The 12206-nt window shown below is 39.4% G+C and overlaps 2 protein-coding genes across 2 annotated transcripts; one reads left to right on the top strand and one right to left on the bottom strand.

Moving 5' to 3' along the window:
• The first annotated feature begins 775 nt into the window (after positions 1-775).
• LOC145901476 (beta-1,4-mannosylglycolipid beta-1,3-N-acetylglucosaminyltransferase brn-like) lies at positions 776-6983 on the top strand. Its single transcript, XM_082989173.1, has 6 exons — positions 776-979; positions 1231-1286; positions 1975-2145; positions 2881-3109; positions 3326-3764; positions 5903-6983. Exons 1-6 carry the CDS (start codon positions 867-869, stop codon positions 6113-6115), a joined length of 1221 nt encoding a protein of 406 aa, XP_082845299.1. The 5' UTR covers positions 776-866; the 3' UTR covers positions 6116-6983.
• A 157-nt stretch (positions 6984-7140) lies between these two features.
• LOC145901472 (tubulin alpha-1C chain) lies at positions 7141-9888 on the bottom strand. The gene is made up of 7 exons (XM_082989168.1): positions 9781-9888; positions 8779-9001; positions 8588-8692; positions 8321-8517; positions 7762-8259; positions 7500-7693; positions 7141-7444 (listed from the first exon to the last, which is right to left on the bottom strand). The coding sequence occupies exons 1-7, from the start codon at positions 9781-9783 to the stop codon at positions 7309-7311; spliced, it is 1356 nt and encodes a 451-aa protein (XP_082845294.1). The 5' UTR covers positions 9784-9888; the 3' UTR covers positions 7141-7308.
• Positions 9889-12206: the final 2318 nt, after the last annotated feature.

The following is a 12206-nucleotide window of genomic DNA, read 5'->3' as shown; positions in this document are numbered from 1 at the left end:
AGATATGGGAAAAACAAGACTGAATCGAAGTTACAAGTTAATGTTACACCATGTTTTTGATTTGTATGTGAGTTCGATCCCTTACGCCGCCCAGTTTTGGAATGTGTTTCTTTAGCGCAGAAGTTCGTAAGTACCACCAGAAACATTTTGTGTGAAACAAAAAACTCGTGTGAACCAAAAAAAAAATTAAGCAAAATCGAGTTTTGCGACATTTTACATTTTTTAACTCAAACACCTTGCCATGCTCAGCTCGGCGATATCGGCAACTACAGTGAAAGAGATACGCCACACATGGCGAAGATCCGGTGTTAAGTCAATATTTAAACAGCATATACTTGCCCTTTTTGTCGGTGGCACTCTTTTGTGTTCCATTTCAACTCGTTTCCGCGAGTTTCTTACCGTCCTGTATAGGAGAAAGTCCGGTATATACCAGCAATGGCTATTTCCACACAAGCTGTGTGTATTTTCTGTTCTGAAACAACTGTCATTAGGATTTAGGCAAGTTTGCATTTACGCAAAGGTTATCGTAGGACGCAAAGAAATTTATACAAAAGCAATTATACAGAAGAATGTCCTTTGAGCAGTGTTATTATGTTCTATCTTGTTTATGTAGGCATCGGCATTGTGACGCCCGTTCTTTATGAAATGAAATTGAGTACGAATTCTGCATATTTATGTTCACAGACTTGGCGGTGCCTCTCTGCACAAAGAGTTTGTAATCGAGTCTGTTTTGAAGTGAGCGTTAAAAACTGCCCAGGTTGATGCTTTCCGCATGATCGCAACCCCGTACAAAACGTGGTGGGTTTTCAACTGGGCGTCAAGCTTGTGCGAAGACAGTCGAGTGAGGGCCAACAGTGGGCTCTGTGATGAGATTTCACTTGTGCAAGCGAAGAAACAGCACACAATGTTTGCTGTTGATGATTTTGGCGGCTTTCCTTGTTTTTTCTGTGACAGTTGAAAGAAACTTCGTAGAATTTTGGTAAGTGTAAGTTTGAGAAACAAACGTTTGCTGTGGTGTGGACATAAAGATAGGTTTATTGGTTTGATAAACGACATTAGTCTGTCACAATAAGTGCCTACAGACCCTAAGAAAAGAACAGTCAGGTGATTTTATTAAACAGTACATTTTGAACTTTATACAATCAGCCAAACCGACCCTGCTGGCAAAGGTTTTGTCTTTGCCACTACTTGTGACGGTCGAGTAATTTATTACTCCATGCTGTTTCTCAGGTTGAACGAAGAGGAAATTGAGGACTTGGCTTTGAGCAAGTGGTCGCGGGAGTCAGGTTTAAAACCGTTTGCTGTTTGTTTTTTCTCGGTTTCCAAGCTCTATGGTCGGTCACTCATTCAAAACACAACGTATAGTTTCACAGGTTTTATTCACTTGCGCAAACGCACCCGCTAAAACATAATAGAATACACAATCACGGTCCTTTTGTTCATTTTAAACTTTGAAAAACCGTATATGGTGCATTATATGTAAACACGATTCCATTCAGTGACAATACTTGACTAATATAAAGTTTATGAATTTTGGTTACAGTTTTTAAGTTTGAACGATCGGTATATATATATGACAAACAATATACCGTAACTTTCAATAGGTGTTGTCTCAAAATAATGTTTGTGAGTTTAATATCATGCGTGCACAATATTTTCACGAGGTTTCGCAAAACCTATGCCAGGGATGCACAACACAGGGCACTTCTACCACACTTCTCACGCCACTGATTTAAAATTACACGCGGGCTGACTTGACAACAAATCAGAAACCATTTTCCAAATGTCGTACATACGTACATACAACCATGTTAAACCCACCTTCTTTGTCAATGTACTTTGAGACATCAACCCCTAAAAAGGTCACGCAGATGATTGGCACTAGATTGATAGCATACAACAAATATGGCACGCATAACCGTGAGTGGTGCATCCCTGATATACTGTATATTCAGCAGTTTATTGCTGTTACAGTTCAACCGTGCGCTCCTCTCAAACACGTTCCAATGAAATCATACCATCAGCAGGAGGTTGGAGGACGTTACATGAGGAAAATGGCGAAGAAACGAAAGCTGATGAAATTCGAAATCGAACCCTGGGCAATAAAGTCTACCTACTTCTTCAACAAATGTTCCATATCTCCGGGTAAGGGAAATGATTCATAGCATTTATGTGTTAGAATATTTGAGAATTATCATATTTAAAGATCAGCCTGGTGTGGCATATCAGGGCGATTTTCGTGTTATTGCCTGGTTTTGCGAATTGGTTAAATGTTTTATCTAATGGATTACGCCAGCTAATTTGTTTAACATGCTTAGGATTCACAAATACAATTGACGTATGGGACACCATTGTTCAACCTACAGGTTATTGTTTTAAAAGGCGTGGAAAAGACTTCAATTCATTCATAGTCACTTAACGAAATTATCGATCCATTTTCAATCCGTCAGCCACCTCCCTTTCTGTATACACCGTTCTTTGTTTTCGACTGGAAAGTTAAAGAGAAATGCTTATCGTGACAAAACAAACACTCACTGGGGAATTTGGTCTGGATAGTTTGTGTCAACACATTATCTTTGCCGGTTTGACAAAAGCCCCAGTGGGAGTCTCGTAGTTTTCATTAATAAAAACTTTGTTTGACGATAAAACCGCAAAGCTACACTTTAAAGTAAATGCTGAAAATATGAAATACCTTTCGAATGCCACCAACAATTTATTACATGAGCGTGTAAGGTAAAATGTTGGTCTATTTAGAGGTGATGGTTGGTTTGAAAAAAAGTTAATTTCATTGCAAAAGTTTTCATTTGTCTCAGTAAGAAAGATAATGTTACAGATTAACTGTTAAAACTGTCTCAAACTATTAACAGTAACTATTTGCAGATGATACGCCTTCGACTATCGTTTTCATGGTGAAGAGCAAACATACAAACACGGATCGTCGGAACGTAATCCGGGACACCTGGGGCGGATACAAAATCTACAAAGGTTTTTACTTTGAGCTCGTGTTCATACTGGGTATGTCGAGTAATCCAGAGGTGAACGCCAATGTTACACATGAGAGTGATCTTTTTGGAGATATCTTGCTTCTACAGAGAGAGGATAGAGAAAGGTGAGGGGCATTAAACAACTACTTAACTATTATGGGTAAATGTAGGCGAACAAACCGCCAGATTTCGCAATTAACTCCTGAAACTTCTAGCACAAAATAGTCTCAACACAGCTTAGCTGAACAAATTAATTAATGTACAGAAGTAGATTGTGTAAAATTAATACCTACCTACAATAAGCAGATTTTTCCAAATCGACTGTTTTTTCCACAAACCAGCCTCGTTCCGGAGAAAGTTCTGGCCGGAATGCAGTGGGTCGCAGCAAACTACGACGACCACGTCATCTATACGACAATTGATGACGACATGCTGGTACATCACCCAAATCTGGTTCGTCATATAAACTCTTACATTGCGTGGAAACCGAAGTGGGTTGGGGCACCGTGTTACCAGAACCTTCCTATCATCTGCGCCTACAGCTATCAACCGAACGATCCACCAGATCGAAAACCGAAAAGCAAGTGGTTTATGTCAAAGGACGTTTACCCAAACGACACGTGGCCCTGTTACTGCAGGGGTGGGATGTACTTGGCGCCTGTAAAGATCGTCCGTGCCCTTTTTGGAGTATCGCGATATACGGAAAGGTTGTATTTGGACGATGTGTGGATCACCGGTTTTATGAGAAGGAAACTGGGAATGGGAGACACGAATATTAGGGTGAGATTACTAATAAAAATAGCTGTAAGAATCTCGGTTGAAAACAGGAGCTAATGGTCACTTGCGATTTTTGTGTTGTTTTTAATTTACACTGGACTTCTTGTCGGGCTTTTTCGAGGCAAGCCACAGGAAATTGCACGATGTTTGATGCCGTCAGTCACGCGCCAATCTATGCACTGCACCAAAACGTTCATTTTAAACCTTATTAGAATGTTACGCGGCTCGCAATGCCTTCAATTTAAAAAAAATATGACTCCAGTTATCTTCTGTAATGTGAAATATATTGAAAACGCACACCCGAGGATAAGCGAGTGCTTTTGTTTAGAGCTGCGGTTCTCAAACTTTTCCGCTTCACGGCACATTTGATTCATCGTTTTCGCATACCAAATTTTTGAGTGAGGTTCATGTAAATGTGAATTTATATTGAAGCAACAACATTTAACAGGAATAATGGTCTGGTTGGGAACCGTTAGGTGAACAAATTGTCTTCATTCAGGGCCAAATGTTCGATGAGCTTTTTAGTTCCAACGTTTTTTATATAGGATAAAAACCCGATTTTCGTAGTCACTGCAGCAAATGCTTGGAAAAAGTCTCATTTTTCAGGAAACCTATTTTATAATTTATTGTTTACAAGTAAACTTTTCGCGGTATGCCTGAGCCCCTTTTAAAGCACGCCAATATGCAGCGGCGCACTGTCTGAGAAACACGGTTTCAGGGGATAACATTTATTCCTTGCCCCAAAGAAGTGTTTTTGAAAAAATTCTACGTGGGGATTTACTTGATTCCGACCGTATACTCGCTACCACGCATGACCGCACACGGGTATGTGACAAACTAGGTCAGCTGTTTGTGAGACTTGCCGCAGCACGTTAACAAATGCGCTCCTTTATTTTAAGTAATAACAGAGGGTTGGTACAGACTATTTAAATAGTAGTTTTGCGCTCTTAACGTAAACTTTTATTGACTTCTTGAAAAGTTTGAACACAACAACAAATCACATGGGAATATTTTAAGTATTGTTTTCTCTGTTTGAATTAGCCCCTTGTATATGTTTTTGTTACATTGGAAAAATAAGTCTAGGTGAACTTTGTGTTTCGGAAAGTGACTGAGGTTGTTAGTCTCGTTCCGTTTCCTCTATCTCATCTTTGAAAAACCACTAATTGATTTTATCGTATTCATTGTTTAACTAAGGCGTGAAAACCGTGGTGAACAGATGTATTGGATCTTATTTCCTAAGAATTAATTTCAGGACATTCTAAACCCAAGTCGAAACGTATTTCTTTTGAAAAACCGTGATTCGCTTAAAATCATCATGACTTTTTAGCCAGATAGTGTTTTGTCACAAAATAAACCACCCTTTGACTTCTAAAATATTGGAATTAATCACAAAGTTCTTCAACCGTGTCACACAAAGAAGTGGCACAAGAAAAAGATTGATTCCAAGAATTAAACCTGAATATTAATCCCCTCACGAATGTTTGATCACAATTGTGCATAACCTCTCAGAGTATTTCAAGGTCAAATCAATGTTATGCTGTTTAATGTTTTTTTTGTTGAACCCAGTGCTCGCCGTTCGTAATTCCATAAACATTTGTAAAATAATTCGACCTAAACGAGTAGCACAACATAAACAGGACACTCCAACCGTTACGTCACCGGGAAAGTAGAATAAACGACCACGTGACGGTGACGTCATATATATTTATGGCATCATATCTGCCTTGTGTACAAACCTGGAGTCAGTGGAAACACTCTTGCAGTTCAAGACACACGAAGTGCGCGTTTACAGATAAATGTAAATCATAAATGCTTTTTTGCACAACTTGTAATAAAACCATTTAATGTAGGCACAGTTTTATGTAATTCTTAGTTAACGATTTTATTACTGCTGTGTATTTTGCAACAAGTTATAATAACGAGGAAATGCACCGGGTTGACCTTTCATTAGAGACTGACAAATTCCCATATAAATCATTTTCAAAAAAATTGACATATTCAAAGCGTTTTTTCAAGTAAACCGCTTTGGATTCTCATTATAATGATACTACCCAATGAGTGCAAAACCTTTTTTGACATATTCAAACATATCCAAAAAAATTTACATATTCAAACGCTTTTGATTTGTGTTATGGTTTTAGCCGGCGCCATTCTCAGAGAGAAGCGACACGGAGTTGTTCAAGGACGTCGACAAGACTGAGGTGATTGTGAGTCACGCTTGGGGAAATACGGAGTTCGAGCCCGGTGACCTTACGACGGTGATGAGAAAAAGATTCCTAAGCTGGGAGGTTGAGATGCCTAAAGGGGAAAGTTGTTGGAGCGGAGTGCCCTGGAGGATGCTGGAAGACGGATGATGATGACGTGTGTTTTCATTTCAGGACAATAAAACCTGCCACAACGTTACAAACAACTGTGAACTACGGATTTGCGAGGAAGAAGCAAGAAAACCACGTGGTTATTTGACTTGAAACAGTGTTCCAGAACCGGCCAAATGGTTTACCCCAATTTGAATGAAATTTATGCAGAGGTTCAAAAAAAAGCATTGACATCAATATGTATTCAAGTAACGTTGTCAATGATCGCATTATCAGTTATGCCATATTTCTATGGTTTATTTCCATTCTTAATTGTTGTTTGCAATCTATGACATCACCTCCAAAAAAGGTTGCGCAATTTTTCAAAATGAAATGCATGCAACATCGTGGTAAATCGAATGCCGCAAAATTTGGTCGCGGTGAACGTGTCCAAAAAAAGATGAAGCCATAACTTGGAATACACTACGTCTTTTCTTTTTATTAAGCATTTAAACAAATTTCTAATTGAATATTTTATATATGTGCTAAGTATGTATACTCTGAAGCACTAAACCGGAAAGTACCTAAATTATGTAAAGAGTTAAATTTTGTTCTTCCATGGCCTTTATTGCAATATATATTTGCCCAAACCACTATATATTAGTTGCTCCGATGGTTTATTCCCAGGTGCAAATCATTTTTCCTTTCTATGTTACACTGTGCCCAAACTGTAGCCAACGAATCCCCGATAAATATGACTTGGCTCGGAATATTACACAACAATTAATGCTTACTTGTTGAAAAATTCATGAAATCAGTTTTTGTGCGACTCTCTCGTTGATATGATTGCGACAATTTGAACATTACAAACCTTATATTGTGATGTCTGACGAAAAGCTTACTTTTGTTTCGGTGCCTCAATTACATTCCGCGAACATTATCGTAAAAAATGTATGATACGGAAGTTATTCAAAAGTAGTCGTTCCAGGTTCTAACATGGTAGTAATTCACAATGATAAAATAAAATGCCGAATAATCCATCATGTTGAGCAAACGACAGCTACAAAAAATACAGAAGAACAAAACAAAAAATGGCGCCTGTTGCGAAAGTATATTATTAGAGTTAAAAAGTGTTAGCTGTGAGAAAGTCTTTTGTTAGAGAATACAACAGAAAGATAATGTAATAAAACCAGAAAGACCATCGAGGTATATCTTTGTTTAAAATAACTAAAATACATTAATAAAGTGGATTTTTAATATTCCTCCCCTTCCTCTTCATCATTCTCATCAACTGAATCGGCACCAACCTCTTCGTAATCCTTCTCAAGAGCTGCCAAATCCTCACGAGCTTCAGAGAATTCACCTTCTTCCATTCCCTCCCCAACATACCTGTCGGATTTCATGTTGAGCAAATAGCAACAGCACAAGAACGTCATCAACTTACCAATGGACGAATGCTCGCTTGGCGTACATCAAGTCGAACTTGTGATCCAAACGAGCCCACGCCTCGGCGATGGCAGTGGTGTTGCTCAACATGCAAACAGCACGTTGCACTTTGGCCAAATCTCCACCAGGGACAACACTCGGAGGTTGGTAGTTGATTCCAACTTTAAACCCAGTCGGACACCAATCCACAAACTAAAATATATTTATTATTTAACCCAAATAACAAATGAAAACCAAGCATGTTGGAATGCAAAAAATACCTGAATTGTGCGTTTGGTTTTGATGTGGGCAATGGCTGCGTTCACATCTTTGGGCACAACATCGCCACGATACAACAAGCAGCAAGCCATGTATTTGCCGTGACGTGGATCACATTTTACCATCTGGTTGGCTGGCTCGAAGCAAGCGTTGGTAATCTCACCAACGGTAAATTGCTCGTGGTAAGCTTTTTCAGCCGAAATTACTGGGGCGTAAGTGACCAATGGGAAGTGAATACGTGGATATGGCACCAAGTTGGTTTGGAACTCGGTCAAATCAACGTTGAGAGACCCATCAAATCTCAACGAAGCTGTGATGGACGAGACAATTTGACTAATAAGACGGTTCAAGTTGGTGTAAGTTGGTCGCTCGATGTCGAGGTTTCGGCGACAGATGTCATAGATGGCCTCGTTGTCGACCATGAAAGCACAGTCGGAGTGCTCCAAAGTAGTGTGGGTTGTCAAGATCGAGTTGTAAGGCTCGACAACGGCAGTAGAAATCTAGAGGATAAAAGATGACGGATACAATTTTATGTGTCCTTAAGCCAGTTAGCATTCGTACCTGCGGAGCTGGGTAGACGGAGAACTCGAGCTTGGATTTCTTTCCGTAATCAACAGACAACCTCTCCATGAGAAGAGATGTGAACCCAGATCCAGTTCCTCCACCGAATGAGTGGAAGATGAGGAAACCTTGGAGACCGGTACATTGATCGGCGAGTTTTCGGATGCGATCGACCACCTGGTCTATTTGCTCCTTGCCTGTTAAAAGCAAGAGTGTTCGAGTTTCGTTTTTGCATAAACACCACAGTTGCAGAAGGGTCCTACTTACCGACTGTGTAATGACCACGAGCGTAGTTGTTGGCAGCATCTTCCTTCCCTGTGATCAGTTGCTCAGGGTGGAAGAGTTGACGGTAGGTTCCAGTGCGAATTTCGTCTGCAATCATAGCACAGAACAAGGTAATATATGAAGTTATTTCGTACTAAAATTAATTTGTTTGATATCAAATATTATTTTCTTACCAATCACAGTTGGCTCGAGATCGACAAACACGGCTCTTGGTACATGTTTCCCAGCTCCAGTTTCGCTGAAAAAAGTGTTGAACGAATCGTCTCCGCCACCGATGGTTTTATCGCTGGGCATCTGACCGTCAGGCTGGATGCCATGTTCGATGCAGTACAACTCCCAACAAGCGTTACCCATCTGCACTCCGGCTTGGCCGACATGGATAGAGATGCATTCACGCTAAAATAAATTAGATTTAGTATTGTTTATTTGTCAAAAGATGTGGCAACCCACAAACATTGATAGTGCAAAACGGAATATCTACTGCTTTTCTTTAATTTATAGACAGATCGATTGCGATTTCACAAACATGCCAGATGTGTTGACTTGTTGTTTGTTTAATAAAATTATACTACAATGAAAGGAAAACGCAAAAGCAGGAAGAGGCCAGAGGTTTAGCGGAAAAGGGCGTTAACTGGGAGCCAAAAATGCGCGGGAACAAGAAGAAATCTTGCCCTGCAGGACCGATTCAAAGTGTTTCCTGTATGAAGCTCGACAATTTCACGCACCAGTAACCTGCAAGGCTGCGCAAAATGCCGAAGGCCGAACTAAGGAAGCCAAGCGACTGAATTGCTGACTATGCGCACTGATAAGTGGCAGAAACCTGTTAATTGTTGTTTTAATTAGGGCTGCTAGAAGCGCTGGGCTTACAACGGAGCCTTGCGTAATGGAATGGTTTCAGAACGCACCAAGTTCGACAAATAAACTTTACATTAAATAAACTTTGTGTCGGTTTCGACATTGTTCCGTTCATTTCCTTCATATTTATATCTTCTCCGACCAAATAACTTAGCTGATTATTTCAGTTCTTCGCAAAAATCTACCTAGCTTAATCTAACAGAACAATATGAAGCGAAATTGCAAATGATAAAGGCGTGAAAGTTGACATCAGGCGTCTAATCCTTTTATGCATACACAAAATAGTAAAACGCAAACACAACTTTATACTAAACACTCACCATTTTTGATGGTTGATGCTTCAATTGGTCGGTAAAAAGTATGTAAAATTGACAGCAAACCAAGACTAGACGCGGAGCAACAAACAGCGTTCTAAGGCAATCTACGTAGCTTCGAAACAACTGGAAGTAAACGATGTCACTCCCGAAGCGCGTTTATATACCGCGGAGCATTACGTCATAATCGTAGCATATGATTTGGAGCTCTTCCACGCTCTGATTGGTCAGCTCACTTTTTGGCGGTAAAGTAGTTTGTATTATTGATTGATGTTTCACAACACAAACGTACAAAGGCTGTAACTGAAGGAAATTAGGACAGCAGCTTGCATGTTTATTCCGGTGATGTGTGTTGCAGTGTTTTCATAAACACAATGTTATCCTCAAAAAACACATCATGTATTCAACAAAATGGAATGTTCAACTTTATGTAGTGATTTCATGTACTAACGCTTTTGCTGAGGCCGCTGACCGTGACGTCCAACCTTGTGCCTTGTTCCCTTGTTCTGTAAAAAATTAAAGCACTTGGGTTTGAAATTTACTTTTCAGTTGAAATGTATTCTGCAAGGAATACGTTGCCTGAGATTGGGGATCGATCAACTACGAGAGAATACATTCGGAAACATTTAGTAAGATCAAATATTTGCTTATGATATCGTAACTCAAGTGTTTCCAACTTCTGTTGTAAGTTGTTACTTTTTCGGGACAACCTGAACCCCTTAATTAATGCAGTCATGTATAGTGAACAACATGATAATTGTGTCCAAGTGATTTACTTATGTGTAGATGCGCTTGATCAATTCGTTTGTAACCGCAATGAACATTGACGCGGTCGACCATTTTGCAGAACATTACTACGACACATGCAGCAACATGTTTCATATTTTAACATGCTTCTGTTGCATTGTTTCGCCGTATTGCTGCGACGCCACATGTCCTCTCGCAATTTCCTTTCAGAGGAAATCGTTCTCTAACGTTTTACGCCATGAGAAACTCAGTTAATCCCGTTCTCACTCTGTTGGTTTTTGTATCACAATGTTTTGATCGAAGTAGCCTGTATAAACACACACAAATGACCTGTTCCAAAATGTTATTCAAACCACTCGCATTATATGAAAAACGAACTCGGCCGGGAGTCCAAAGACTTGTACACATGTTATTTAAGACGGTATCAAGAGGCACTGTGTATTGAAAAAGCCTATTGTGAAATCTTCAAAAAAAATGATTGTTGTTGTAGCTGAGTAAAACTTCTTTTAGACAAGTCAATCTTTCAGACAGCTCTTTTAAGATGTTTTTATGATTGTTGTTGTTTCGAATTGATTGTTGACCTGTGTCCTAAGCTGTATTGTTCGCAATTACAGCTTGGATTGTGGATCGATACAATTCTAGTTTTAAGCATGTTCCAGGCCATTTTTTAAAAAATTGATTTAGGCTTGGAAAAAGTTCATCAGAATATCATTGCGACTTTCTGAACACGAACAAGTACATCGCAACGAAAAGGGTTTGACCGCGGTCACGCTGTGTGAATCCTAACAAGCGTGTAAGGTGTAGTTCCACAAAGCACACACAGCGAGCAATTGCGGTTCAGATAAACCACCCACAGTCAAACCATTTTGTTGCGATATGCTTCATAGGTGTTCAAAAATCGCCACCAAAAAGGTATAAATATTGTTTTGGAAATATTGGAGATCTTCTTTAATGAGTTAATGCACATATTGTGTAAATACGTTGATTAAGGGCGTGTTCACTCATGCGTGAAATAATTTCGGTTTAAAACAAATCTCCATTTCGCCGAAATGACGATGGTCTTGGCGCGTTGGTAAAGAGCGTCCGTGCCCTTTTGGGTGCATGGCGATATACGGAATTTTGTATTTATACCATGTGTGGATCACCGGATTTATGAGAAGGAAACTGAAGAAGCCATGATTTGTAACACGGCACTACGCCTTTTCTTTTCTGTTAAGCATTAAAACAATTTTTTTACAAGTGAATGTTTTGTATATGTACCAAGTATATACACACCGAATTACGAATTGGAAAAATGCCAAAATTGTGTAAAAAGTTTAAAATTTTCAACTTGCATGGACTGTCTTGCAATATACATTTACCATGACCCAAAACCTTCACAATGCTTATCCCCAATAAATGTGACTAGGCTCTGAGTATTACACAACAAATATTGAAAAATGAATGAAATCAGTTATTGTTCGCCTCTCTCCTTGATTTTGTCATAAATTTAGAACACGTCAGGCCCACTATAGAAACGAACCTCAATCCCTTTCTGGGTCAAATTTGTTTCTACAAAAAGATTTTGTTACACGAACAAAAAATTGGGCATTTCGTTGCACAGGTCTTTGCATGAAGCAATTTCGTTCATCGGTTACCGTGACCCTTATTGAACAAAAACAAATCCTGGGATTTAGAAGGGCTGT

Source organism: Ascidia mentula, chromosome 5, assembly GCF_947561715.1.
Source record: "Ascidia mentula chromosome 5, kaAscMent1.1, whole genome shotgun sequence".
Lineage (NCBI taxonomy): Eukaryota > Metazoa > Chordata > Ascidiacea > Phlebobranchia > Ascidiidae > Ascidia > Ascidia mentula.
This window is presented reverse-complemented; position numbering and strand designations above follow the sequence as displayed.